This window comes from Capsella rubella, unplaced genomic scaffold, assembly GCF_000375325.1.
Source record: "Capsella rubella cultivar Monte Gargano unplaced genomic scaffold, Caprub1_0 scaffold_6, whole genome shotgun sequence".
Lineage (NCBI taxonomy): Eukaryota > Viridiplantae > Streptophyta > Magnoliopsida > Brassicales > Brassicaceae > Capsella > Capsella rubella.
Window position 1 is genome coordinate 16,477,009 of NW_006238918.1, and position 27,233 is coordinate 16,504,241.

At 36.7% G+C, this 27,233-nt stretch overlaps 8 protein-coding genes and 1 long non-coding RNA gene across 13 annotated transcripts; 8 read left to right on the forward strand and 1 right to left on the reverse strand.

Moving 5' to 3' along the window:
- The first annotated feature begins 1,044 nt into the window (after positions 1-1,044).
- LOC111830147 lies at positions 1,045-2,056 on the forward strand. Its single transcript, XR_002833515.1, has 2 exons — positions 1,045-1,119; positions 1,790-2,056. It is a non-coding gene; the product is annotated as an uncharacterized LOC111830147 (long non-coding RNA).
- A 1,149-nt stretch (positions 2,057-3,205) lies between these two features.
- On the forward strand, positions 3,206-4,973 carry LOC17883249 (LOB domain-containing protein 31). Its single transcript, XM_006289022.2, has 2 exons — positions 3,206-3,646; positions 4,228-4,973. Exons 1-2 carry the CDS (start codon positions 3,356-3,358, stop codon positions 4,597-4,599), a joined length of 663 nt encoding a protein of 220 aa, XP_006289084.1. The 5' UTR covers positions 3,206-3,355; the 3' UTR covers positions 4,600-4,973.
- A 1,193-nt stretch (positions 4,974-6,166) lies between these two features.
- Positions 6,167-8,781, forward strand: LOC17883006 (AT-hook motif nuclear-localized protein 7). The gene is made up of 6 exons (XM_006288230.2): positions 6,167-6,405; positions 6,792-7,129; positions 7,632-7,693; positions 7,777-7,908; positions 7,987-8,148; positions 8,233-8,781. The coding sequence occupies exons 2-6, from the start codon at positions 6,814-6,816 to the stop codon at positions 8,485-8,487; spliced, it is 927 nt and encodes a 308-aa protein (XP_006288292.1). The 5' UTR covers positions 6,167-6,405; positions 6,792-6,813; the 3' UTR covers positions 8,488-8,781.
- Positions 8,782-9,112: 331 nt separating this feature from the next.
- Positions 9,113-10,770, forward strand: LOC17882784 (putative pectinesterase/pectinesterase inhibitor 38). The gene is made up of 3 exons (XM_006288963.1): positions 9,113-9,529; positions 9,657-9,987; positions 10,088-10,770. Exons 1-3 carry the CDS (start codon positions 9,113-9,115, stop codon positions 10,768-10,770), a joined length of 1,431 nt encoding a protein of 476 aa, XP_006289025.1.
- Positions 10,771-14,423: 3,653 nt separating this feature from the next.
- On the forward strand, positions 14,424-17,595 carry LOC17883345 (axial regulator YABBY 3). Of its 2 annotated transcripts, none has more exons than XM_023781269.1 (7): positions 14,424-14,938; positions 15,044-15,211; positions 15,501-15,663; positions 16,267-16,318; positions 16,478-16,553; positions 17,112-17,189; positions 17,315-17,595. In XM_023781269.1, the coding sequence occupies exons 1-7, from the start codon at positions 14,825-14,827 to the stop codon at positions 17,393-17,395; spliced, it is 732 nt and encodes a 243-aa protein (XP_023637037.1). In that variant the 5' UTR covers positions 14,424-14,824; the 3' UTR covers positions 17,396-17,595. The 2 variants fall into 2 exon arrangements, with proteins under 2 accessions (XP_023637037.1, XP_006288552.1); XM_006288490.2 differs by having other exon boundaries at positions 14,428-14,938; positions 16,270-16,318.
- A 607-nt stretch (positions 17,596-18,202) lies between these two features.
- Positions 18,203-20,330, forward strand: LOC17881766 (vesicle-associated protein 1-3). 4 transcript variants are annotated; one of them, XM_023781113.1, is made up of 8 exons: positions 18,203-18,412; positions 18,515-18,585; positions 18,718-18,799; positions 18,881-19,260; positions 19,352-19,393; positions 19,484-19,561; positions 19,641-19,764; positions 20,244-20,330. In XM_023781113.1, the coding sequence occupies exons 1-7, from the start codon at positions 18,361-18,363 to the stop codon at positions 19,752-19,754; spliced, it is 819 nt and encodes a 272-aa protein (XP_023636881.1). In that variant the 5' UTR covers positions 18,203-18,360; the 3' UTR covers positions 19,755-19,764; positions 20,244-20,330. The 4 variants fall into 4 exon arrangements, with proteins under 4 accessions (XP_023636881.1, XP_023636883.1, XP_023636882.1 ...); XM_023781115.1 differs by lacking the exon at positions 20,244-20,330 and having other exon boundaries at positions 18,881-18,996; positions 19,099-19,260; positions 19,641-19,991; XM_023781114.1 differs by lacking the exon at positions 20,244-20,330 and having other exon boundaries at positions 18,718-18,996; positions 19,099-19,260; positions 19,641-19,991.
- Positions 19,993-20,443, reverse strand: LOC111830083. Its single transcript, XM_023781117.1, has one exon. The coding sequence runs from the start codon at positions 20,309-20,311 to the stop codon at positions 20,126-20,128; it is 186 nt and encodes a 61-aa protein (XP_023636885.1). The 5' UTR covers positions 20,312-20,443; the 3' UTR covers positions 19,993-20,125.
- A 145-nt stretch (positions 20,444-20,588) lies between these two features.
- LOC17881631 (putative lipid-binding protein At4g00165) lies at positions 20,589-21,316 on the forward strand. Its single transcript, XM_023781116.1, has one exon. It carries the CDS (start codon positions 20,688-20,690, stop codon positions 21,204-21,206), a length of 519 nt encoding a protein of 172 aa, XP_023636884.1. The 5' UTR covers positions 20,589-20,687; the 3' UTR covers positions 21,207-21,316.
- Positions 21,317-23,965: 2,649 nt separating this feature from the next.
- On the forward strand, positions 23,966-26,081 carry LOC17881556 (scarecrow-like protein 6). Its single transcript, XM_006287358.2, has one exon. It carries the CDS (start codon positions 24,288-24,290, stop codon positions 25,941-25,943), a length of 1,656 nt encoding a protein of 551 aa, XP_006287420.1. The 5' UTR covers positions 23,966-24,287; the 3' UTR covers positions 25,944-26,081.
- Positions 26,082-27,233: the final 1,152 nt, after the last annotated feature.

Sequence of the window (27,233 nt, forward strand, 5' to 3'; positions counted from 1 at the left end):
CATTTTGCAATTTAAATTTTTGAAAACGGACGTAGTTAACTCAATCAATAAAGAAAAGAATATATGTACAACGTCTACATAAGATATAAAATTTTAGATAATAGTTCAAAACCTTTATAAATAAGATTAATATGTTTACAACTACAAATGAGCATAAACTTTGATTTCTCAAGTATCCAAATTAAAACTTTTATTAGCTTAATCCGGTTCTTTATTTAAGGAAAATAAAAATTTTAAAAGTTTTCAGAATATTATAAATTTCAATTTTTTAACAAGTTTAAAATGTGATAAATATTAAAACTTTAAAAAGCTGAAAATTCTGATTTTATTTAATTTTTATAGAATATTTAAATAATGAAAAATATTTAAACTCTACAAAAATTAAAAGTATTACTAATATTTTAGCTCTACAAATATTTAAAATATAATAATATTGGACATAATATGATTGAACGGGTTTTAGTTTACATAAATATGATTATATTTTTCTGCGGGTTGTCTATATTTAAAATCTTTTACGGGTTAAGTTAAAATATAATTTTTTATTTACAACAAAATTGTCTCGCGATGTACCGCGGGTTTACCACATATATCTATGAATTTACTTATAATACAAATTTATAAAATTATATTAAATTAAATAAAATAAACATATACAAAACTAAATTATATAAATCAACTATGAAAATGATCAACCAAAAAAATATATTAAATTATGGACCCGTGGTGTACCACGGGGTAAATCCTAGTCTAAAATTACAATTATAATTATGTAACACGATTTTGTTGATCGGCTAGAATGATGAACATACACGTGTGTTATATATAGCTCATCATGATATCAAGTGAGTGAGTCAAAGGGGGTCAAGGGGCTGCTAAAGCTCAACAGAACCGGTTTGGTTGATCAATATAGAGAGAGAGAGACAAAACGGGGACCTGCGAGAAGCAGAGTGTGTAAATATGCCACGTGTCGAATATGACTTATACGAACGTAACCGTTCTGTGCAAATATGACGCAGCAGCAGAGCTAACCAATGGCCGCTTGGGATCCCCACTTTTGCATATATGGGGATGGTGGTGACTGTCTCTCGTCGTCAACTGTAAACAAAATATGTAAATGTAACGCCTCTCTCTCTTTTTAAAAATACTTACAAATTATGAAATTTTCAAATACTCCCTGTACAAAGGACTTTAATTACTTCTTGGGTAGTTGTTTAGTACTTTAGAGGGGTACTTGATTTGATACAAATACTACGTTAGCTTCTTACTAGTACTAGTAGTATTCGAGGAACCGTAACAGCCGCGGTCACAGTGCCGTCCCCGCCTCTTGTTCAATCCTTGTAGGGTGGGGGTTCTTTCTATGCGACGCGTGTCCTCGTATTCTAGGCTTAGCTGTGCTAATTAAAAGAAGAATCCAAAACTAGGTAAGTAACGCATACCTTACATAAGTACAAAAGGCCCAGCCCATTTAACAATAAGGCCCAAATTTGGGGAGTTACGAAGGTCGGTCAGCATCTTTGTCAAAAAAACAAAAACAAAAAACAGATGTCGACAGTGACTGACTGACTGACTGACTGAGGTTGTACTTGCGGCGAAGCAAACAGTGATCACTGTCATGTGTCGGTGCCTGACTATACGAATTTGTACAAAAATAAGAAGCAATACATCTCTTCAGTCCTCTCCTTTCTAGCTATTAACACAACTAGCAATGAAAGACGATGCATGATGTTACTAGAGGACTGTCGCATCACTCACTCACTCGCTTATTTCTATTTTTATTTACTATTAGGCACCCGTACGCGTGTGGAGAGGGATCGCACGTGTGGATGAAAGGAGTATACCTTGCGGCGGAGTGGAAGAGAGAAGAGAGAGTGGAGACGTCAGCAAGCTAAGCAGCTAAAGTGTGTTTGCTTCACGCAAAGCCATTTCTGTTTTGTCCTTTGTATATTACAAAAATATCACAATCCGCTTTGCCCTTGCTTCCAAGCTTTACCCACTCTAATTAATTACTACACTACGATTACATGTACATATTTATACATTCATTCTCTCTTTAGTTATTACTATAATAAATGAATAAAACCCACCACTCACCCTCGCTAGGATCCAATTAGTACCTTAAACTGAACCCACCAAGTCCCTTCTTCGTCACTCACTAGTCACATCTCATTACTCATCCATGTCCAAAACTAATAAGTAATACCATATAGTTTTCTAGTCCAAGTCTGGTGTAATAGGGGGTTATATATCTGTAGATCTTTAGAAAAACTTTTCGTTGCAAGATTGTTCGTTTCTTCTCTCAAAATTTTCAATTCTTTCAACCGAATGATTGCTAACTTATTTAATTACAAGGGTCTCTTATGTTAAATATGCTTTCACTGATTTTAGGATTACATAAACACTTGTATAATTCTGAACAAATATCTAATTTCTTGTGTGTAATTTAACTATTGGGAATTTTGTCATCTATGCCAGTTTTGAAACTCAATCTTCTCTAAGTGCCATTTTTGAAAACTCATTTCAAATCCTGCCACAAAGAATTTAGTATGGACGATTTTGCCCTCATGCAAATGTTTTGGAAAAAACAAATCAAAATAAAAAAGAAATCTTGTCCACAAGATCTGGTCCACTAGATCTTGTCCACAAGATCTGGTACACTAGATCTGATCCGACATAACTATTTCGAGTCTAGTCCACCAAAATTGGTTCGTCGAATGTTGTCCATCTATAGAGAAATGAATCTTGTCCACCATAAACGCATCACTTGTTTTATCACCGGAAGTGGCTATGCCTCGCCGGAGTTTGTCCATTGGATTTGTCTGCCGGATTTGTCCGCCGGAGTTCGTCCATCTGTTCTATTAGAACTATTTGTTGTTGGAAAAAGAAAAAGAAAATGAGAAGGGTAACATGGTCTTTTTACATTGGATCTATGGCATATTTTGAAAGGAGTTATGAAAAATGGCATTTTAAAGAAGATTTGGTACTGTTCATGGCATTCCCCACAATTTTCTCTTAACTATTTATATATGTAAATAAAAGTGAAACATACAATAGGAAAAAAAAAAAATATATATATATATATATATATATATAGACACATATGTATGTATGCACATCAAAGAAGTTATAGAAAATGTAATGATTATAAATGACCCACCACCAAAAGCAATACATGATTTTCTTGCCTGACACGATCCTCTATGCTCCACATTAACTAAGAAGAACGTTAATCTATAAACAACCCTATCCATCTCTTCCTATACGTCTCTTTAGATTGGATATATAACTCTGCTCCACGACGACACTGCTTCCCAAAACAGAAAGTTACGTCTTTTGAGTCTTGCACAGAGAGAATATGAGCGGAGGCACCAACGGCTGTGGAGGTCCTTGCGGTGCATGCAAGTTTCTCCGGCGGAAATGCGTGTCCGAATGCATTTTCGCTCCCTACTTTGACTCGGAGGAAGGGACGTCTCATTTTGCGGCGGTGCACAAGGTTTTCGGGGCGAGCAACGCCTCCAAGCTCCTCATGATGATTCCGGCCAGCCGAAGACTGGACGCCGTCGTCACACTTTCTTACGAAGCATTGGCTAGGCTTCGCGACCCCGTCTACGGATGCGTTGGTCACATCTTCGCCCTTCAACACCAGGTAAGTGTATCGTATATAATTCAATGTTTTAATTTTATACTATTAATGTATGTTTGGTGATCTATATTATACATTGAAAGTTTTACACGGCATGCATGCGTGTATTATACTGGTCGTCACTATAAAAATAAACTCATCTTATAACGAAATTGCTACAGTTCCATTTATCGCCCTTGGTTTCTTGTTTATTTTAGTTTTGAAAATTGCATATAAAACCATCCCATTTAAATTTTTAGAAAAAGTTAAAAAAATTCCTAATAATTTGAAAATTGCTATAATGTGCGTCTGCCCAATGACTCGGTTGCCGAAAACAGTGTTAAAGAAAGTCAAATTGTCAAACTCTTTATTTTATGGTTACGTTCATTAATATTAGTATGTCGCTTGAACATAACAATTTGACAATTTTATGCAAAGACGTATAAATTGTAATTAATTAGCTAATTAATGTTGTCAACCGAATGAGTTGGGTATTTATTTATAGCATCTATAGAACAAACAGGAAAAATACAATGATACTATAAAAGTAGTAAACTAATGTTATCTTTAGAAATTTTATTAAACGTCACGTTGTATGTGAACAGGTGATGAATCTACAGGTGGAGTTGGCTTACGTACAAACTCAACTCACAAGCATACAACGCCTTCTTCCGCCGAATCCTCAAAACAATTCACAGACAGAAGTAGCCTCTTCATTTAATGCGCCACTCATTGCTTCTTCAGTCGATAATAAAAGCAATGTACTGTCTTCCTCGGCGTCACACAATCATTGTATGCCACAACAACAACAACAAGGAAAAGAAGATATAGAGGTCTCAAGAGAGTCAGTGGACCTTAGCACATTGTTAGGCCTGGAAGATCCAGCGGAAGAAGAGAGTGATCTCAACGCTCTTGCCCGTGAGTTCGTCTCAAAGTATTTGACCGGAGGCCAGAGCCGTCCATCTTCTCCGATCTAATCTAACCATGATGATGAACTTGAGACATTAGTAATTGGTATTTTGAACAAACCGGAATGCCCTGTCAATTAAAAAGGGACGTTCATAGATTCGATTGGATATGAAGTGCAACTCACATCTCACGCAAGACGTCGACATGACAACCCATGTCCCCCCTATTTTGTAATAATATGTATAAAATGTTTTTGAAGTAAACAGAAGTAATTGGGTCAAATAATGAAACTGTTAGGCAACGTAGTTAAGGTAGGGCTAAAAGCTTAAGGCCCAACTGAATGTTCATAACTTTTGCATCTTTCTACCTTCCTAAAAGGTAGGCCTAAAAGCTTAAGGCCCAACAGAAGTCAACATTTTTTTTTATTGTTAACTTTTTTGTTTATTTCATTTGAATTGAAGCCCTAGAAAATACTTAAAAAATGTTGAGATAAGTAAACAATTAATCAATAATCATAAACGTGAATGACTTGTTGTTATAGACTAAAAAAAGAGGGTAATTAATTAAAAATTAATAGTAGTAAGTAAATATAATATGGTGAAGGGTGGGGGTGTGGTGTGTCTCGAGACCTCGATAGAAAAGAATATGAAAACAGAAGGGAGTGTTGTTGACAGGTAATGATGATCCAAAGAGTTTTCTCATGTGCCCTAACGAGAGAAAGAGAGAGATACGCTTTCATATTGATTGACTTCTCTTAAACACAAATGTTTTAAATCAAATGTTTTTCTTTTTCCCTATAATAGTATGTATGGTATACTCTTCTATTTGATTGCGTTTTTTTTTTTTTTTTCTCTTCTACCAGATCCCACTATTGAATTTGTTGTTAAAAAATTTCGTACCAAACACGTGATTTCATTCAAAATTATTGTATCTCATCTATAATAAATAATAATATTGGACTTTATGATTATGCAAAAAAAATAAAATATAAGAGATTACAAAAAACAAAAAAAAAACAAAAAAAAGGAGAGACTAGTCAGAGTCAGAGGAGTCAAAAAAGAAGAGAGAGAGAGAGAGAGAGAAGTGGCAGGTCAAAGGATCGGCTTGTTACTCTGACTGCTTGTCACTTTTATTATTTGTCACCTACCAATTGTATCCCTTCATTCCCCAAAACTAAGAATTTATCTTTTTGTTAATTACCCTATGAAATTAAACTAATCTGAAAACCCTACAAAAGCCGCAAAATTGTTTGAATTTCAAATTTTGCAGGAAGACGAAAAAGTTTGTAATTAACAGTTCAAATCTTGTATTTATTAACGACAAGAAAAAAAAGATATCAAATTTGTATTATTAGTATCCATTACAAAGTACTAAAATTTACGCAAGTTATATTTTTTTTTTCTTTTCACAGATTGAAAATATCAATCCGGACGTGAAAGTATTATTAACCAAAATTCACTGTCGGTCTACGATCATTTTATCTAATTATTTTATTGTCTCATCTTTTTTTTTTCTTCCTTTTTATTTGTTTTTGATGATATTTTATTTTCTTTGTCTCCCTCGCGTCGTTAAATTTTATTTTTATATTTTTATATTTAACGCTCTGGTGTTTTGTTTTCTTTCTACTTTGTTTGGGGGAATACATTTTATTATTATTAGTAATTAATTTCTGTGTTTTTTTTTGTTTGCGTAGTTGTCTTTTGCATCCCGGAAATTTCTTGGAGACGTTCATCTCCGGTGTGAGCTTTTGTGGTGACCAGGAGACAAAAATCTCTTCTTCTGAAGAAAATTTTCCGGCTGTGAAGAAGTTGAGTGTGAAGAGAGCAACTTCAGAGTTGTTGAAACAAAACAAAACAAAAAAACTTAAGCTTCAGGTCTCTGTTTTTTTTCTTTTCTTTTGACATTTGTTTCTGAGATCTCTTACTTCATTATGATTCAAACTCTTGATGTATTATATATTTTGCTGTGTCTACTAGTCTAAAAAATTCGAGCTTTGTAGTGATTACGGAACGAAAGATGCCATCTTTATTTACTTCAAAACTCGCTCGCTTCTACTGTAGCTTGCTCTACCAAATTATATATATATATTAGCTTTTCTTTCAAATAAGACAAACTAAGCGGTCAGGAGAACAATTGTTACCACATTCGTTGTTGACAAGAATACATTTCGAAATCAAGTTTCTATTTTTGTTGTATCCCATCATGGTTTGACTATTCTATTGAACTTTTGTGTTTTTGGCTTTTGCTTTCTCTTTTGCAGAACGAAGAAGAAGAGTTTGATTATGGAAACAAGCGACAGAATTAGCTCTGGTGGTGGTATCACCGTTATAGGAGCTGAAGCTCCATCTCCCTATCACATGGCTCCTAGGCCATCTGAGACCCCTACTAACCAGTTTCTCGGGTCATCTCTCTCCCCCATGGATCCCCCAATGCCTTCTGGAGAATCTTCAGGTAAGAAGAGGAGGGGCAGGCCTCGTAAATATGAAGCTAACAATGGCACTCCCTCATCAACTCCTCTTGTTAAGAGACGAGCAAGAGCCAAGCTCAATGGTGGTTTTGATATCAACCTCCATAAGAGCTCTGCTTTCCATTCTTCTGGTAACTCTTCCATTTCTCCCTCCACTAATTAACTAAGAGCATTCCTAATTTTTCTTATCAGCATTACTTGTCAAGGATTATTGAGCTGTATATACAACTTCCATGCTCCTTACTTTTATGAATTACTTTGCAAGTTTTCTTTGCTCATTTTACCGACTCACTTTATCTCTTCCTTCAAACTGCCAAAAGTTTTCATATGCTCCTTGAAGTTTGAATCTAAAGTACATAATTGCATATCTTTAGAGCTTTCATTGTTAACTGTGAATGTGTGATATTGTATAACAGACACACTTTTTGTAGTCTATATACTTTTAAGCAACTTCAAAAATTTGACAAGAACTTGCATCTTGTTTTGTTTAAAGTAACATAGCTAGCTCGATTGAGATGAGAGTAACCCCAGCTACTTGGTGTCTGAAACTATATATGTTGTATAAACTTTAACTTTGTTGAGCCAGTGTATTATTCTCGTGAGTGCCTTTAAAGTGATTTCATCGTGTTGCAGGTGAAAGGTTTGGCGTTGGATCCAATTTTACACCGCATATAATCACAGTGAACACTGGTGAGGTATGTATCATGAGAAATAAACAAAGTCGTTACATTTCACTTGAAAGGAGATTTGTGTTTATATACTTTGGTTTTGATTGAAGGATATTACCATGAGGATCATCTCGTTTTCACAACAAGGACCACGAGCTATTTGTATCTTATCAGCAAATGGCGTGATATCTAACGTTACTCTTCGCCAGCCCGATTCATGTGGTGGTACTCTCACCTATGAGGTTTGTCTCTCACGATCCATTTAGTGTTACCAAAGACAAGAGTATCTTCTTATAGGGTGGGTGTTTTGTTCCTGGCAGGGTCGGTTTGAGATACTTTCGCTCTCTGGTTCTTTCATGGAAACAGAGAATCAAGGATCAAGAGGTCGGTCTGGTGGCATGAGCGTCTCTTTGGCGGGTCCTGATGGTCGTGTTGTTGGTGGTGGTGTGGCCGGTTTACTCATTGCTGCCACTCCGATTCAGGTGACCCACGAATCGAGCAGCATCTATGTCAATTCTTGAAATCGTTTCTGGTCTCTTATAAGTTTTGTTGATTCGTGAAAACAGGTTGTTGTTGGCAGCTTCATAACGAGTGATCAACAAGATCATCAGAAACCGAGGAAGCAAAGAGTGGAGCATACCCCTGCAACTGCAACGGTGATGTCATTGCCAGCTCCTCCTCCTCCTCCTCCTCCGGCTTCTGTATACTCATCATCAAACCCTGACAGAGAGCAGCCACCATCTCCATTTGGTATCTCCAGCTGGACCAACGGACCGAGAAACTCAGCCACTGACATCAACATATCTTTACCAGCTGACTGAGTCTCCAAAAGACGAAAAGATTAGGTTTCAGATTAACTCACTGCTGTCTGTACAATGGGTTAGGAAGATTGTTGAATGTTATCGTACGCATACCTGGTAATTGAAGCTGAATCTTAGTTACTGTAAGCTTTTCTTGAGAGAACAACACAATGAAAGCTTCTTCTGCTTTTTAGGGCAACTCTGTCTGATGATGACTTGTAGTAGTACTGAGAGGTCTATTGCTTTTAATTGCAGATTCATCTGTGTTTCCCTCTCTTTAGTTAGTTAATTCCTATACAGTATTTTGAAGTTTTGAATTTGCACTACTAATTTATTACGGATAAGTTATGAATATGCTTTAATCAAAATTTATTAGTACACCTGTATGCACATAATATTATAACGACTTTTTACAGATCCTTGATGGAACAAAATAAACGACAAGACAATTAATTAACAAAGGTTAGAACTGCCACAAGCGTTTATTCACAATTAAAAGTTAAAACCAATCCCAAATTGTAACTTATAGGGGAAGAATCTATAAAAACCATCATGCATATTATATATGTTACCTCAATGAAAAATAAATCAAACGATGGGAAGTGTAGTATGTTTGATGATAATTCTGACAACTTATGCTTCCTCGATGGTTGTTGGAAATGAGATGTTTTGCGATGAAACCCCGCACCCGGGTGAATGCAAGACTCTGCTCATTGAACACAAACCTATAAAAAGCACGACACAGTTCCTGCAGGTGTCCGTAGAACAAACACTATATGGAGCCGTGAAAGCCAAGAGCGACACCTACTCTCTCGGTCCACAATTTGGTTCAAAGCAAGCGTGGGAGAACTGTCTGGATCTGTACGATCAGACTATCCACAGACTCAACCAGAGCCTTTTGTGTCCCAAGAACGCGTGCTCTAGGTCGGACGTGCAAACATGGCTCAGCACGGCACTCACCAACCTAGACACATGTCAGGAAGAGATGTCAGAAGCCGGAGTCTCTTCTCGTTCCATGCAGAGCATCACCAGTAATGTTATTAACGCCTTGGCCATCAACAAGGTAACGATCTCAATTTTTGTTATTACATATATGTACCCTCATTCAAAATGCTCCGAATTTAACCAATATAGATTACTTAGTAACAAGAATCCACCCATTGTTAATTCTATCTGTTAAAAAAAAACAGAGGATGGAAACACACGGGAATGCGTTTAGGAGAAGAAAAGTAGAAGTGGAAACGCCGTCTATGATAGGTGGAAAAGTGGATGTAGTGGTGGCTCAAGATGGCTCTGGAGACTACAAGAGCATCCAAGAGGCCGTGAATGGTGCAGGAGCGAGGCCCAAAGGAAGCCCAAGGTATGTCATACATGTCAAGCAAGGAGTTTACGAGGAATATGTAAACGTGAGAAGCAAGTTTACTAACGTCATGATCATCGGCGACGGTATCGGCAAAACCATCATCACCGGCGACAAAAGCAAAGGCCGAGGAATTTCCACTTTCAAAAGCGCCACTTTTGGTTAGACGACGACATTTCCTAGCATTATATATATATATATGTAGATTCGTTTTATATATCGCCCACGTTGCGTTACATATAAATAAACTCATGATGACAGTGGCTACGGGTGATGGTTTCGTGGGGAGAGACATGACGATAAGAAACACAGCAGGGCCGGAGAACCATCAGGCGGTGGCTCTGAGATCGGATTCAGACATGTCAGTGTTTTACAGATGTAGCATCGAAGGCTATCAAGACACGCTCTACGTCCACACGGGACGTCAGTTTTTCAGGGAGTGTGACATCTACGGCACCGTCGATTTCATTTTCGGGAACGCCGCCGCATTTTTCCAAAACTGTCGGATATATGCACGTAGCCCACCGAATGGAGTGAACACCATCACCGCACAGAGCCGGGTCAACCCGAACCAGACAACGGGGATTGTTATCCATAACTCTGTGGTGAGAGGAGCTCCGGGGACACAGCTGGAAGGCGTGAAAACGTATCTGGGCCGTCCCTGGAGATCGTATGCTCGGACGGTGGTGATGGGCACGTTTCTTGATCAGTTGATCGAACCCAAAGGATGGCTCGAGTGGGATAATGTAACGGCTCTTAGCACTTTGTATTACGGGGAGTCTCAAAACACGGGACCGGGTTCCGGTACAGAGAACCGGGTTGATTGGCCCGGCTTTCATGTGATATCGAGTAACGAAGAAGCTCGACAGTTTACGTTACTCCAATTCATCGACGCTGCTTTATGGCTGCCGCCTACAAAAGTGCCTTTCACCATCAATCTCTAATGCTTTACTCTTAATTAATATACCACAGTTTTTGTAATGTCCATCAACGTAGATCATATATAATGCTGTCATTAATTTTTACACGATAGCTTGTTTCTTTTTCCTTTTTTTTTCCTACAAATTCAATAAAATTATAACCTTTCGTTTTATTTTGTTTTATTATCAACTACTAGCTCCCTTTGTTCCTCAAAAAAAAAAGATACATGATTCCTATGTAAACGCTCAAAAGAAATATGAAAAATGTATAAAATCTCTTCTACATTAATAATATGTGAATCCTCATGATGGAGTATATATATAGATATTCCAATCTTGACCTTAAGAACATCAACAGTGGCTTAGTTAGAACATCTGCCGCAAAATGATAGTTGCCTGGTAGCCAATATAATTAATATATGGATGGAAAATTCAAGAGATTATCTTGGTATATATATTTTTCCGAATCTTGGTTTACAAGTGTGGCAACATTTTCGCATTGGAAAAAAAAAAAGTTTTGGCTTTGGAGGCAGAAGAAGGTAAGACACTTCTAATGGCTATCAATATATACAAAAAGAAATCATTGTATAATCCAACCACTTAAAGCATCCTTATTGGAAGGATCTTAGAATTGAGAAAAATATGTTAACACAGTATTTTGTATATAAGATATAAAACACTGTGTTAATATAGGTCCTTCGAATAAAAATGCTCTTAGCTACAACAGTTTTACGAAAAAACAATGGTTGTAGTCTAGTCTTATATATCTAAAGCGTCTGAGGCATGTGTTAGACGACTGTGTCTAGTCTTATAATATATTACGAAAGTCCTTATACGATCAGAATATTTGTAGTTATACTTATATGTAAGGCTTTTTGGCATTTAAAATTGTAAGAATCAATTTTTCTCTCTTTGTCACAAGGAATTATATACAGAATCTGCTCATCTGTTAATGAAGAAAATATTATCCTAACAATATATTGTCTTCTTATTTTTATATATTAACTTTGGTGATCAACTCAATGTTTGAATGGTGATTATGTCAATTCCAGTGTAATATACTATAATTTTGTCAAAAATGACAGAAGTTAGTTAAGTTTTGATTTTTTTTTGTTTGGAGCATGAACAAGTTAGAATGTTGTTATAATTTCAGTAGGTAAATAAGTTCGTTCTGGTTTGTTAGAGAGGTCTTGAAAAGATCATATGATGCCTAGTGACAGAAATTGAAAACCGTGGCACGGCGAATGAAAGTGGCTAGAAACGGGAATGTTAATGAAAATAGAGAGAGAGAGAGACACATACACGTGCAATGTGGATGTATATACTACACTGAGATGTTGATTGTTTTCCAAAGTGTTTGTGTGAGAAATGACAGCTCCATCTCTCACCCCATTCAGGCGGTGCAAAAGTTTGTATATATAAATATTTATTCTGTCGTAACAGTTTTTTTTTTTTAAATCTGTTTATTTTCAGACCTATAAAAAAATATTTAGGAAAAAAAAACAAAGCTGGACAAGAGGGAGAAAGTGTCTTAAAAGTAAGATAAAAAAGAAAGAGATCTCTGTCGGTCCGTCGTTGCTGACAATCTATACATGCCTAGCTTAGCTAGCTCTGTACACAAATATATGTGTAAGGTAGATTGAGATATATATGAATGGTCAAATCTCGAAAAACAAAACAGTGTATGTGTTCTTAAACTTCTTCAACCTTTTTTGCTTTAATTTTTCCGTTACTTACCGTGTGATTATTTCGCGATTTATTACTTTCATCTTTTTAGTCAACTTCGACGCCTTGTGTCGTCCTTCATTTTAATGTTCTGTCTTTCACTCCATTCCATTCCATTCATTAATAAGTAGTTTTATTTCACTTGCTATGTCATTACCCTTTTTTTTTTTTTTTTGTGAAACCTAAACTAATCTCTACTTAACTTATAGTATCACCAGATCTTTTTAACGGTAAATATGGTTAATTAACATGCGTAATTTTATAAAAAGTATCCATCAATCCTATATATGATGAACCGTTGAGCCAATTATATTATATTGATAGACTATCATGAATGGAATATTTTATTTTATTAAAACTCTATTACCATGGGTTGAAATTAAATTACTACTACTATATTTGTTTCAATACTATATATCAATATATGTCATATATATATGCGATAGTATTTGACTTACGAATATCTTGTAAAACGTATATATTCTCTATTGGAATTTACATAATATATAATAACAAAACAATACAAAAAAAAAAAAAAAGATCAAGATAATTTCAGAATATGTATATATGTAGATATAATTTTGACTTTCACAGTGTATATGACCTAATAATTACCACGAAAACTGGGGAAATTACCACCAAAAATGGTGGTCCTGCATGTATTATGGAATTTAGTGAAACCACACACACACACACACGACACACTTGCGGGTGAATTGAAATAATGATGACAAAATGATATACATAACATAGGAATAATATATAGATATATAGAGAAGTATATAATAAAGAAAGAAAGAAAGGGGCATGGAATTGACGAGGATCGAGGGAAAGAGTGGTGTGGCAGAAATGCTATTAAGTGTGAAAACAACTGATGAATGAGCCTTTGCTTAATCACTTCCATGCACAAGTCCCTTTCCCCTCTCCCTCTCTCTCCCACTTCATCGAACTTTGCGTCATTCTTTTTTTTTTCAATTCAAACCGTATAAACCAGTTTTAGACTTCACTTCGTTTACTTAAACTTCTTCTTTTTGCGGAGAAGACTAGTTGTATAATGACCTCAATACGCACACGACTTAGATGATCATGACTGCCAGTGTATGTGCATGTAATAACAAAAGCACATCTATATGACTACTGTTAACTCTCTGGGTGTAAAATGCATGCCAAGGGTTTTTCTGAGATACTGCACCAAAGCACACTCCACTCATTCAAGTTTCAAGTTCCTGCTTTTTATTAGGTCTATGAAAACAACACCAACCTTATTTATATATATATTTTCCTCTTTAATTATCTGAGGTTTAAATTCTAATATTGATATACAGTATATATATTTTGTGTTACCGCAGGTGCGTCGTGCGACACAACCCATGTAACAAACAACTGCTTAAACAAGCTACAAATCATTAGTTAATCTTCATCTCCAGACTTAACAATTAATGTTTAATCATTAGATTGTTTCTGATTTTCAAACATTAATATATTCAATTGAACTCCTAACCCTAATTGCTATATATATGGTTAAATCTTCTACGCATGTGTGTGTCACGACATTAATTGCCAAATTGAGGTTTTGTTTGTTTGCACTTTATATACGGTTTAAATAGTTGATAAGAAAGAAAAAAAGTTAACATGTTTTGTCGTATGTAATACATGTTTGATGCAGCACAAATAATGTCGTTTTAAAACTTTGAAATCTTTTAAATTTATCCCGCACCGACCAGCTATACATGTTTGGTTAACTAAATAGCTAATCCTTTCAATTATTCTGGTTTCATTAGATTTTTATGAGATCTTAATCTCATTAACTTATCACATTTGTTTTTAAAAAAAGATATGGTTCTATAGAAATAATGACAAGTTCCGGTCCAATAGAAGAAAATGTATAGAGGATGGATTGGAATGAGAAAAAGAAAAATCGCGGTTCAAAAGGTAGTAAATTAAATGAAAATGCAGGTACGCAGCAGCTTATCTCTACAATGGCCTCTTCAGTCTTCACATCACATGTCGCCATTTTGTTTTAGGTACACAGTGTCCCAATTCATATTTACATAAATAGAAAATCTCTCTCTCTCTAAACCACATCTTCCTCTACTTTCTCCACCGTTCTTTCTCTCTTCTCTCTCTCTCTCTCTCTGGGCTTCAACTTCTGGAGAAGTACTAAACATTTATAAGGTACTGCTCATCACCCAACACTCACACAATTGTCAAAAAGTGTGGTGGAAGGAGGATCTACTTCTCTCTATCGATCAGTCATATCTTTTCAATCAAATCAAACCCTTCTCTTACCCCTTTTTGTTTCACAAAAAAAAAAAGAAAAAGAAAAAGAAAAGAAAAGTAAAAGAAAGAGTCGATGTCGAGCATGTCCATGTCGTCCTCCTCAGCTCCAGCTTATCCACCGGACCACATCTCATCTTCGGACCAGCTCTGTTACGTCCATTGCAACTTCTGCGACACTGTCCTTGCTGTATATTCGTATTCTTATCTCAATATATATGGAATCAATTATTAATCTAGCTCTAGCTAGCTAACTAGGGTTTCACATTAATGAATTAATGTGTGATGTGGGCAGGTGAGTGTTCCTCCGAGTAGTTTGTTCAAGACGGTGACGGTGAGATGCGGACACTGTTCAAATCTTTTGTCGGTCGCTGTGAACATGAGAGCTCTTCTTCTTCCCTCCGTTTCCAACATTGGCCATTCTTTTATATCTCCTACTCCTCCTCCTCCCCCCAATCTTTTGGTACATCTCAATTTTATTCATCCAAACAAACTAGGTTTTTTTTTTTTTTTTTTCAATACAAAAACTAGGGCTATTCGAGAAACGCATAATTGTGAAACTCAATCCAAAAACGTTCAATTTGGTTAGCATTACATGCTAGATTTTAAAATCATGGATACCCTTAATTGTTGCATACAGACAATCCGCAATGGGAATGGCTAGGGTTTATATAACAAATCAAACAAGTTTGGTTTACTAGCTTGTTATAAGTTTTTTTATAATAGTAATCATGATATATTCATTTGGTTAGGAGGAGATGCGAAGCGGAGGGCAGAATATAAACATGAACATGATAATGAGCCATCATCACGGTGGAGCTCACCACCCAAACGAGTCTTTGGCAATGGGGACTCGCAACGGAAGAGTGGATCATCATCTGCAGGAGATGCCTCGGCCACCACCAGCCAATAGACGTAACGTTCCATCTTTTATTCTATATTTCAGCATCTGATCTCCATCATACCAAGAACACATAGAAAAAGAAAACAAACCCTAATAAATTCACAAAAACCCTATCCATTAATTTCGTATTTCGTTTCATACATAGACCCCAAAAGAATGAATCTCGTTTGTGTTTTTATTTCTCCCATTTTGGATTGGCTAAGTTTTGATTTCATTTTGGGTTCCGCAGACATGCATATCTTTTCTTTTCTTCTTTTTGGGGGAGAGAAAACAATTTCGTGGAGAAAAGGAAAAAAAAATGAAAAAGTCATATGATGTTAATTATCCCCCGGAAATCTAGCTATACCTATTAGACGCCAATGGATGTTTGGAGCGGATAGATCGTTAAGGAAAAAAAAGATAATGATGAAGTGATGATGATAACGAGCAAAGTGAGAGGGAGAGGGAGAGAGAGAGAGAGATGCGTTATCTTTATTGAATTATTTTTGTTTTTGAGTTTTTTTTTTAATAATTAAAATAGATTTTGGGGAGGCACAATATATAAATAATGTTTTTGGATTTAAAATTTTTATTTTATATTTTGACTATGTTGTGTTTGTTTGTTTGTGGAAAAGCAGCCCCGGAGAAGCGACAAAGAGTACCATCTGCTTACAACCGATTTATCAAGTGAGTAGTTAATTAATTGTGTTGTTTATAGTATATATTCCTTAATTTGCTTTTTAATAAGGAGATAACTGAATCATCATTTCCTAAATTAAACCAATTTGGCCCAAAGAGAAGAATGATGTGACTGACAGAGAGAGATATTTTAATAAATTTCGACAGGGAGGAGATCCAACGTATAAAGGCAGGCAACCCTGATATCAGCCACAGAGAGGCCTTCAGTGCTGCTGCCAAAAACGTACATCTCTCTCTCTCTCTCTCTCTCTCTCTCTCTCTTTCTTTCTATTACACTTTTAATTCTCTCTTTCTTTTTACTCTTTTCTTTCTCTTTTGCTCTATTTATAGTCTGTCTATGTGCATAAATTAAACATACATATTAGATTAGAAACGAGTATGTAATATGTATGCTGGATACACTGTCTACTTATACTTACTCGATATGACGACTTCAATAATACATTAAACTGATATATGAATTGTGGAGCTACTACTATATATGTACTTTACTGCTGATTATTAAAACTATAAGCTTTGTCCAGCTATCATGCATATATTCCATTATCTAGAATTACTAGCCTCAGAATCTACTCTCTAGGGTTTCGTTCAGTAAAGTCCCCAAGAGCAATATACATTTAATTAGGCTGGTTTGACGTATATTTTTGACCAGTTTTAATGTTTATTTTTTTATTATAAGATAAAATCTTTAGCATATATCTATTCATCTATACTATATAGTTCCAATTTGAGCAGTACTTGTAACAGAAATATACATATCCTATATAATGTGGTGAAACAGTGGGCTCATTTCCCTCACATACACTTTGGTCTCATGGCGGATCATCCTCCAACCAAGAAGGCTAACGTGCGCCAACAGGTAGGTTACCATATGTATATATAATGTTGACATATATATACTAATATAATCAAGAGGTTCTCGATCGATCATAAAAAAAAAAAAAAAAGCTAAGCTAATACAAGAGAAGTCTTTTTGTTGTTTAGGAAGGAGAGGATGTGATGATGGGATCAAGTAGAGAAGGGTTCTACGGCTCAGCTGCCAATGTTGGGGTTACCCATAATTAACTACGTGCATGCTACCCTCCTCCTTTGCCTTATAATTAGGACCAGACTACCCTCCCTCTGCTGCTACTTCCCCAATTCCAATCTTTCTATTTCTGCTTCAAATTATTTATATATTGTGGCTACTTTTCAGCTCTATCAAAACTTAACTTATTATGATGTTGATGATAATCGATCGATCAGGAAACTTTTTCGCTTTTTAATCTTGGGAGCTAATTTGTTCGCATTGGAATGAAAGAAAGCAGTACCGAGTCTGAGTGAGTATGTAGTAATTAAGGCTGAAGCTAGTTAGCTAAAGGCTTCACCCCGATACATGCATTTGTTGTATATATGAAAATGTCTTTTTTTTTTTATTACTACTATATGTATATATATATATGATGATGATGATGATGAATTGATGACGATGATGATGATGATGATGATATCAAATTCGAAGTTGATAAAACAAACTAATATATGTATGGGGAAGAAAGAAGGGGGAAAGAAAAGAATTCTAAAAAATACTCTAGGTAAAAAAGAAACGAGAATAGAAGAAGGGAAAATGCATAACGAGCCACGAGGCCCAATAAGTGACAAAGACTGATGGAACCCATTGGGCTTTATGAAACCCAATAAAAAAGTGACATAAGACTGATGATAAAACTTAATATATTATGATGGGCTTTGTTTTTGCTGTTGGGCTTATTTCAGTCATAAACAATCTATTCAAACAGAAAGAAAAATAAATAAAATAAAAATAAAAATAGAATAAAGATGAAGCTGCTACACACAGTAAAAATACTTTTATACCATTTTTGGCTCTCAATATCTCTTTTTTTTTTTAGTTTTTGTGTTAATTGATATCGTCTTCCTTTCTGATCAAAATCAAAACTTTTGTAATTGTAAAGTAGAGACAACCTTCACAAACCCTAAATCAAAAAAGAAAAATCGTGAGGGTTGAGGGTTGGGGTGATCATCAATTCATCATGACAACCGGAGATCTGGTGAATATCCATCCTACAGAGCTCAAATTCCCTTGTAAGCTCTCTCCTTCTTCTTCTGATGTTTTGGTTTTCGGTTTCGATTTTGGAATTCCGATTAAAAAATGTATTCTCTCATTTTTGGTTTTGGGGTGTGAAGTTGAGTTGAAGAAGCAAAGTTCGTGTTCGATGCAATTGACCAATAAGACTACTCAATGTGTCGCTTTTAAGGTCTTCCTTCAGAGCAGCAGATCTTGCTTTGCCCCTTTTTTTTTTTGTTTTGTTTGATAGATCATTGTTTTTTTTGTTTTGTTTGTTTGTTCTGGTGACAAAACACTCACCAAAAATAAGAAATGAAACCAGGTGAAAACAACGAATCCTCGCAAGTACTGTGTCCGTCCGAACACCGGTGTTGTCTTACCCGGTGATTCCTGCAATGTTACAGGTTTTTCTCCTTTGGTCTTTGTGTCTACTGGTGTTGGTTTTAAGAAATTGTTGTTTACTTTTTTAATAAAAAATGTTTCAGTGACGATGCAAGCCCAGAAAGAGGCACCTCTTGATATGCAGTGCAAAGACAAGTTCCTTGTTCAGACTGTTATTGTCTCTGATGGTACTACTTCCAAAGATGTCCTCGCTGAAATGGTCTCTCCTTCTCTCTCGAATCTCACTCAAAGCTTTGCCCTTTCTTTTCTTTTAATTGATATTGTTGGTGCGTCTTCTTCTTCTTCTTCTTCTTCCTTGCAGTTCACCAAGGAGGCGGGTCGAGTTATTGAGGATTTCAAATTGCGGGTTGTTTACATCCCTGCCAATCCTCCTTCACCCGTCCCTGAAGGTTCTGAAGAAGGCAACTCTCCTAGGCCTTCCCTCAACGACATTGCCTCTCAATCTACCTCTCTTTTTGATGACGTTTGTTTGTTTTCTTCTTTTTCTCTTTGATATATCTATCTATCTAGTATATCCCCGTTTCCGAATTTTCATATGCTTGTTCTTGTTTCAGGTGTCCAGAACGTTTGAAGAGACAAATGAGAAATCTTCTGAGGTTACATCACATTCTTTCTTTTGCCTTTCTCTATATTACTAGTTTGCATCTCTTTCTTTCTATAATCTCACCACCATTGTATTGCCTCAGGCTTGGTCCATGATTTCCAAATTGACCGAGGAGAAAACTAGTGCTATCCAACAAAGTCAGCTGCTTCGACAGGAACTGGTACGCGCTGAAACAAGCTCACTTGCTCAATCTACTTTGTTATAAAATCTTCCTTCATAAAAGGAATTGTGCACCTCAGGAATTGCTGAGGCGAGAATCGAGCACGAAGCAGTCGGGCGGTCATTCCTTGGCGTTGATGCTGCTGGTTGGTCTGCTTGGTTGCTTTATTGGCTACATCTTCAACCGGACATAGACTCTGTGGGGTTAGCTTCATCGTCCTCTCAATCATCAATTCTTCCAAAGTTCTAAACATTTTTTATTATTATTTTAAAAGAAAAATATATATATTTTTGACCAGAGATTTCTTAAAATTCTGAGTTGTTTTTTTTTAAAAAAAATTATTTTTAAGCTGTAAAATCAGTAGCTGTAGCTCAGGAACAGGGTGATTTTGTGACTGTTATTGATTTATAAGCACACTTTTGACGCTGTAGTAAGATATGAAGAATCGTGTTGTTATGATTGGAATCAAATCAGATTCATCAAGAAAACAAAGAATGTTCTTGGAAGTAAAATAACAAATTTATCATACAAACTGGAAAATAGAAGACAGTAGCATATGTTTATTTAGTCGTCTTGGAAATCTTCCCTGGACTTGGTCGTTGTCTTACGGTATCTCTCTTCCATCTGCTTGGCCATGGTGTAAACTGTTTGACCCACCTTTTCTATGTTTGGAACGTTGTAGCTCTGCGCTATATAAATCCCGCTGATGGTTCCGCAGACGAAGGAGAAGTAGCTTCTTATCAACCCCATTCTGTTTTACCCACCAGTTTAGATTATCGTCTTAAGAAGACCACTGGGGTTTCTCTAATATATATAGATAGATAGAGCGACGTCTTTTATTTATCCTTTGCTTCTTCTCCAAGGGGTTTTACTTACAGGTTAATTATGTGTTCCTTCTAACTTTTTCTCCAAGGCTCAACTCCTTAAATCTCGCCATGGATAAAAAAGCTACCAGATATTATATTTTCAAAGATATGATGACTATATGTCGTTGTCGAACAGCAACAACTGTAATTTCTGAGTGATCGGAAAAGATTTTCCCAAGATATCAAATTAAGAGAAGAAGACAAAAGACCTTGAAACAAACTATAGAGATAACACAAACAATTGCAGCCACAAAGCCACAATGATAAATCCACCAACAAAGAAAAGAAATCAAAGTATAGTTGAGGCCTCTCTTCTTTTTTCTTCTTTAGCGGTATCCCATAGCCATAGATTCAAGATAAAACTAATGGGTACCTCAAAAGCTTCGCTATGGCTTCTCATCTTGCTGCTCCTCAACATAACATTCTTCTTTGGTCACATTGCACCGGGAGCCACCGCCAAGCCGTGCCCTCCCCCTCCAGCCGTCAAGTCATGCCCTCCCCCTCCCGCAAAACAAGCCGCCATGAAATGTCCAAGGGACACGCTCAAATTTGGAGTGTGTGGGAGCTGGTTAGGTCTGGTTTATGAGGTCATCGGCACACCACCGAGCAAGGAGTGTTGCTCACTCATCAAAGGTTTAGCTGACTTTGAAGCCGCCGTTTGTCTCTGCACTGCCCTTAAAACCAGCCTTCTCGGAGTCTCTCCGCTCAAAGTTCCTGTTGCTCTCAGTCTGGTTCTCAACTCTTGTGGCAAGAATGTTCCTAAGGGGTTCGTCTGCTAATTGATCTTGAACCCAATTATTATTACATATCATGTCAAATGATTGTTTCTGTACTGTTGAATTTGATGCAAAAAAAAAAAGAAGATGTTATATGTTTTGGTTAAAAATTATCGTGCGTGAGAGGACTCTTACAGATAACCAAATCGATCGAATACAAAGATTGAGAGTAGTAACAAATGCAATAAGTTATAGACGATGATCAGACCATCTCTAACTTGTCCTTCTTTATCAATTCTTATTTTGGGCCTCCTATGGACTAAATGTGTGGTAATTTGAACTGCACGATGCAGACTCAACTATATGGGCCGGGTTCGAGACCAACAGAAGTTGGGATTTTTTACATTCATAATTATATTACTGAAAACAAAATATCGAAGAGACTGGATTGTAAAATTTTTAGTGTGTAATTTGGTGATAAAGTGCTGTCATTGTCAAAATGAGGGTTAGATTAGCTAATATCTTAAAAACATAAGATAAATGATTAAAGAAGCAGTAAAGAATAGTATTATTTTATTTAGGAGGAGAAATGTCCTTACCAACTTTATAATATTGTGGTGGTGTATTGTTAATTACTTACGGCCGATCTTGGTTGGTTTATTTATTAATCATAATTATTGTAACTTTGGGTCTAATGAGATAGAAGAGATCTTGTCTATCTTTCCTATTAGCCCCATGTGATCTCCTAAGTCCTAATAACAATAATTGATCAACTTTTGTTTAATCCAATCATTATCCTAAAATCCAATACAAAAAAGAACGACGACGCAAAATCATTTTTATAGTTACATGCATACAAACTCTAACACCTCATCCCCTATATAGATTAATTATTTGTTTAATAGGATTTTTAATTTATAATATATTTAGCTGACTTTTTTTTTTGGTTTCTTCCTCTAATGATGGCAAATCATGATTTCTGTTCATATAAAAATAAGCTGTAATATTTCTAAAACGATTTGGAGAGTTGTATATATATAATAAATGTATAATTCTCATTACTATCCAACTGAGTGGGGTTGGGTGTTTGCTTCTGATGAAGGGTGGGTGGGTGCCTTGAGACAAGAGAAAAGAACATGTTTTCACCACTTACTTCATCCCCACGAAGCTATCACATAACTATATACAGTATCCTCTTAACATATCCACTACATCTGATATATAATATATCTTGAGACTTTGAAATGTGTTGATGCATGTATTTACAGGAAAAATGTTAAACTGAATACTGTGCTTTTTTCTTTTTTTTTGCATACTCCGCATAAGAAATGGTGTGCAATTTGCATGCATAAGAAAATAAATGCTTTTTCATTTTGCGTATAATGAAAACTAAGCATTTGTCGGTATTCATTACAAAATTGATCACCCACCTCTCATTTGTTTTTTTTTTGTTTTAATAGATTATTTTTGTTGTTTCTGATTGATTTTATTCATTTGTGGATATATTTAGGGTATTTCCATTGGTAGATATATATATGGTGATTGGTGACTTGCTACATTCATCCATTGTCTGCTCGATAAAGGACTATCCCTCGTTATTTCTCAATCACTCTCGTCTCGTGCATTTAACTTGTCACATAAGAAACCTCATTCACAGATCTTTAATCACTTTTTTTTTTTCTCTCAATAAAGATGAACCAAATAAAGTGTATATATATATATATATTATTCTTTAACTTATAACATTAATTCACCACTTGGTATAGGATAATTCGTTTTCGTTAAAAAACAAGAAAATGAAACAGATATTTTTTCTTATGCAATTCCAGGAAATAGATTCACCACTTGGTTTAGACTTTAGATTTATGTATGACCTAGTCGGCTAAATCAATGTCCATATCAAGAAACAAAACTAACTAGTGAAGGCAAGCAAGCACACTCTTATATACGTGTGGTTTAGCGCTGCTTAGCTTCTACAATATGGATTGGTTCTTTTGATATGATCGATCGTCCAAAGTTTTGACTCCAAACTCTAAAACACCCAATTGATATTATGATGACAAAGATCACACACACACACAAGGAAATAAGGACAGCACCTTTGAGATAAAAACAAGACTATAAATAAAACAAAACAATATCCCCAAATACAGTTTGTAAACCACAAAGTTTAATATATGAAAACAAAACAAATTACAAGAAAACATAAACATCCTCAATGTATGTGACATGCAAACATACACGGTACAACATCAAACATGGAAATACTTTTTGTATTGTAAATAAATTTATTTAATCATCTTTGTGGCTACACTAGCTAGGCCAAAATGAAAAAAAAAAAAAAAAAAAAAAAAAAAAAATCGTGTTAGTTACATCCTGGTCGATCATATAGCCACACGTAGCTTTGTGTATAAACATTATTGTTATTAGCCGTTCAATTATATCATTTTCGAAATTTCCCCCCTTGGCTTGGAGAAACAGTCCGGTTCAGATAATGTTTGGAGTGAATTGAATCAAAATGTCCATTTTTCTATTGGCAGACTTATGCACATGACTGTAACCCGACGATCAAGATTTATAAACTCTATCGAAGTTTTTTTTGTTTGACATCGAACGGAGTATTACTTATTAATTCTTAAACTTTGCACGACGATTGATAGTCTGGAAAAGGAAATTACTCATGAAAAAAAACATGTTCACGCCAACTTGATTCAAATATTAGTGCTGTATCGATCACTAGGGCTAGAGAACAACGATAGTAAAAGAAAATATAGTCCAAGTCCTCTCCGTTGCAAAGACACGCGCGCGATGTGAGATTGGGGTTGGAACAGAAGACAATGTTGGCTTTAGAAAGCAAAGATGAAACAATATTGTTGTAGTTGTGAAAGGGAAGCTCTCATGTTCATCCATCAATATACTAAAATTGCTATTAAATACTTAAAAAAATTTGCAAAGGCAAAACAAGAAACGGAAAAGGGAATAGAGAGAGAGAGAGAGAGAGAGAAAGAAAGAGAGAAGCCCACTTTGCCACTTTAATATCTTGCACGCATCCAAAATATACCACACCACAAGACAAGACACAACAAGGAAGAAGAAGAAGAAGAAGAAGAAGACCAAGAAGAAGGTATCGAGAGCAAGTCTGCAATGCTCTTACCCTTTGAAGAGTTTCAAGGGAAGGGGATTTCTTATTTCTCTTCTTTCTCGTCTTCCTCCTTCTCCCAACCACCGCCCTCCCCCCTTTTGAGCCGCCGCAAATCCAGAGGTGGGCAAGAAGAAGTCCAAGTTCCCGCTCCGGAGCCTAACTCTGTTCTGGACGCCCTCAGAAGCCCTACCTCCTCCTCCACGGTGTCTTCCTCTCACGGCGGTAACAGCGCCATCGGAGGCGGCTGCGACGCCACCACCGATGAGCAATGCGGACAGATTGTGCTGGGTGACTGGGAGCAAACCCCCCATGACCACGAACAGAGCATTCTCAGACTCATCATGGGAGATTCCACAGATCCCTCTCTTGAGCTTAACACCATCCTCCAAACGTCTCCCACCTTTCCAGACTCTGATTACACACCACCTGGTTTCGGAGTCGTCGACGCCGGATTCGCTTTAGACCACCACTCAGCTCCACCGCTTCTGATCAACCAAAGCCAGACTCACTACACACAGAATCCGGCGGCCATCTACTACGGCCATCCACCGGCAAAGCGGCTCAACCCAGGCCCCATGGGGATAACGGAGCAGCTGGTTAAGGCAGCAGAGGTTATGGAGAGCGGCGGGGACACGTGTCTAGCTCAGGGGATATTGGCGCGGCTCAATCAACAGCTCTCTTCACCCGTCGGCAAGCCTTTGGAAAGAGCAGCCTTTTACTTCAAAGAGGCTCTCGGCAATCTCCTCCACAACGTCTCCCAAACCCTAAACCCTTACTCGCTCATCTTCAAGATCGCCGCTTACAAATCTTTCTCCGAGATCTCTCCCGTTCTCCAGTTCGCCAACTTCACCTCCAACCAAGCCCTCCTCGAGTCCTTCCACGGCTTCCACCGCCTCCACATCGTCGACTTCGACATCGGCTACGGTGGCCAATGGGCCTCCCTCATGCAGGAGCTCGTCCTCCGCGACAACGCCGCTCCCCTCTCCCTCAAGATCACCGTTTTCGATTCTCCGGCGAGCCACGACCAGCTCGAACTTGGTTTCACTCAGGACAATCTCAAGCACTTCGCCTCTGAGATCAACATCTCCCTCGACATCCAAGTTCTCAGCTTAGACCTCCTCGGCTCTATCTCGTGGCCTAGCGCGTCGGAGAAAGAAGCCGTCGCCGTCAATATCTCCGCCGCGTCCTTCTCGCACCTGCCTTTGGTCCTCCGTTTCGTGAAGCATTTATCTCCGACGATCATCGTCTGCTCCGACAGAGGATGCGAGAGGACGGATCTGCCCTTCCCGCAACAGCTGGCCCACTCGCTGCACTCGCACGGCGCCCTCCTGGAATCCCTCGACGCCGTCAACGCCAACCTCGAAGCAATGCAGAAGATCGAGAGGTTTCTGATACAGCCGGAGATAGAGAAGCTCGTGATGGATCGTAGCCGTCCGATGGAAAGGCCGACGATGACGTGGCAAGCAATGTTTTTGCAGATGGGGTTCTCGGCGGTGGCGCACAGTAACTTCACGGAGTCTCAGGCGGAGTGTTTGGTCCAACGGACGCCGGTGAGAGGCTTTCACGTCGAGAAGAAACATAACTCTCTTATCTTATGTTGGCAAAGGACAGAACTCGTCGGGGTTTCAGCCTGGCGATGTCGCTCCTCCTCCTCCTGACTCCGCCGGAGATTCAAATTACATATTAAAACATTTCTTTTATCTAAATCAATTGATTTCTAATGACATATTTTTAGTTTCCGATTTTTTATTTGGATCAGTGCGATGGCACTATTTTTAATTCAATTTTTTATTTTCTTTTAGGTTTCACAAAAATATATTAGTATAAATTTGTGAGTGAATAATTAATTAGTTAATTGTGTGATAATTCAACACACTTAAAAATCATAAACAAATCCAGTATCATTGCGGTGCCTTGGTTGGTCGGCTCAAATTTTTATGTTTTGTAGTCATAAATAATCTAAAAAGAAATGAATGGGTGATGATTTTGATGCGAGGCAGAAAGCTACTGCTCGCTCATTATTGTGATTTATATATATATATATTTATGATTATATAATGCTTAGAGAGTTTTGTTGTGGTTTGTGTCTTTTTTTTTTTGAATAAAATGTTAACAAAATAATATTTTATTTGAAAATTAAAGTGGTTTGTGTCTTTGCGATGGTCTATTTTTCTTTATATTATATATAACAACATACAGATGTCTCCATGATGTCACATGGGTCTTCTTGTATTATTATTATAATTTTTTTTTTGGTCCACAATACAATAACAATAACATTTTATTTTTGTGTGCGCCGTTTCTATATTTATATATTTTTTTTGTAGAAACAAAGGTTTGCTTTTTTTCTTCTAAATTAAATGGTCCATACGCATTACTTTACATACATAATGCGGCCATTCGCTTTACAGATTAACTGCATTTCTCTACAGAAATATTTCATTAAAAATATATATATATACGAAGAACCAATCAACTAAGCATAAAATCGAAAAAGACACTAATAAGAGTTGCACAAAATAGTTGCAAAAAAGAACCAATCACCTAATAAGAGTAGCAAAAAAGGAGAAAAAATAAGAGTTGCAGAAATAGAGGTAAAGAAGACAAAGATTTTAGTTATTAAATTAATAATAATATAAACAGGGTTGTAAAGTGAAACATATGACAAGGAGCAGTAAGGTATTGTCTCTTGTGTAATAAGCCTTGGTTGGAGTCTGTGATTGAAATAGTTAATAGTCCTTTGAGTTTTTCGACAGGTAAAGCCGTGTCCTGAAGCAGGTACCACCGAAGAACGGTCGTGATCGGTCTTTTCTAACACGTGTACGGCACCACGACCATATGTGTCGTTTCCCTGTGAGAGATGATCAACGGCTCAGTTTCTTGTCAACAAACTAATGTACTGTAGTAGATTAGATCTATACATATACACATGCCAACGTGGAAGAACA

What these genes read in the sequence shown, in the direction of transcription:
- LOC17883249 (XM_006289022.2), top strand. Translation starts at nt 3,356, where the DNA reads ATGAGCGGAGGCACCAACGGCTGTGGAGGTCCTTGCGGTGCATGCAAG. An exon ending in TCTTCGCCCTTCAACACCAG is followed by an intron (nt 3,647 to 4,227) that starts GTAAGTGTATCG and finishes GTATGTGAACAG; the next exon opens with GTGATGAATCTACAGGTGGA.
- LOC17883006 (XM_006288230.2), top strand. Translation starts at nt 6,814, where the DNA reads ATGGAAACAAGCGACAGAATTAGCTCTGGTGGTGGTATCACCGTTATA. An exon ending in TCACAGTGAACACTGGTGAG is followed by an intron (nt 7,694 to 7,776) that starts GTATGTATCATG and finishes TTTTGATTGAAG; the next exon opens with GATATTACCATGAGGATCAT. An exon ending in GTGGTACTCTCACCTATGAG is followed by an intron (nt 7,909 to 7,986) that starts GTTTGTCTCTCA and finishes TGTTCCTGGCAG; the next exon opens with GGTCGGTTTGAGATACTTTC.
- LOC17882784 (XM_006288963.1), top strand. Translation starts at nt 9,113, where the DNA reads ATGGTTGTTGGAAATGAGATGTTTTGCGATGAAACCCCGCACCCGGGT. An exon ending in ACGCCTTGGCCATCAACAAG is followed by an intron (nt 9,530 to 9,656) that starts GTAACGATCTCA and finishes AAAAAAAAACAG; the next exon opens with AGGATGGAAACACACGGGAA. An exon ending in TTTCAAAAGCGCCACTTTTG is followed by an intron (nt 9,988 to 10,087) that starts GTTAGACGACGA and finishes TCATGATGACAG; the next exon opens with TGGCTACGGGTGATGGTTTC.
- LOC17883345 (XM_023781269.1), top strand. Translation starts at nt 14,825, where the DNA reads ATGTCGAGCATGTCCATGTCGTCCTCCTCAGCTCCAGCTTATCCACCG. An exon ending in CTCCTCCCCCCAATCTTTTG is followed by an intron (nt 15,212 to 15,500) that starts GTACATCTCAAT and finishes TCATTTGGTTAG; the next exon opens with GAGGAGATGCGAAGCGGAGG. An exon ending in GCCACCACCAGCCAATAGAC is followed by an intron (nt 15,664 to 16,266) that starts GTAACGTTCCAT and finishes TTTGTGGAAAAG; the next exon opens with CAGCCCCGGAGAAGCGACAA.
- LOC17881766 (XM_023781113.1), top strand. Translation starts at nt 18,361, where the DNA reads ATGACAACCGGAGATCTGGTGAATATCCATCCTACAGAGCTCAAATTC. An exon ending in TGATTCCTGCAATGTTACAG is followed by an intron (nt 18,800 to 18,880) that starts GTTTTTCTCCTT and finishes AAAATGTTTCAG; the next exon opens with TGACGATGCAAGCCCAGAAA. An exon ending in CAAATGAGAAATCTTCTGAG is followed by an intron (nt 19,394 to 19,483) that starts GTTACATCACAT and finishes GTATTGCCTCAG; the next exon opens with GCTTGGTCCATGATTTCCAA.
- LOC111830083 (XM_023781117.1), bottom strand. Translation starts at nt 20,311, where the DNA reads ATGGGGTTGATAAGAAGCTACTTCTCCTTCGTCTGCGGAACCATCAGC.
- LOC17881631 (XM_023781116.1), top strand. Translation starts at nt 20,688, where the DNA reads ATGATAAATCCACCAACAAAGAAAAGAAATCAAAGTATAGTTGAGGCC.
- LOC17881556 (XM_006287358.2), top strand. Translation starts at nt 24,288, where the DNA reads ATGCTCTTACCCTTTGAAGAGTTTCAAGGGAAGGGGATTTCTTATTTC.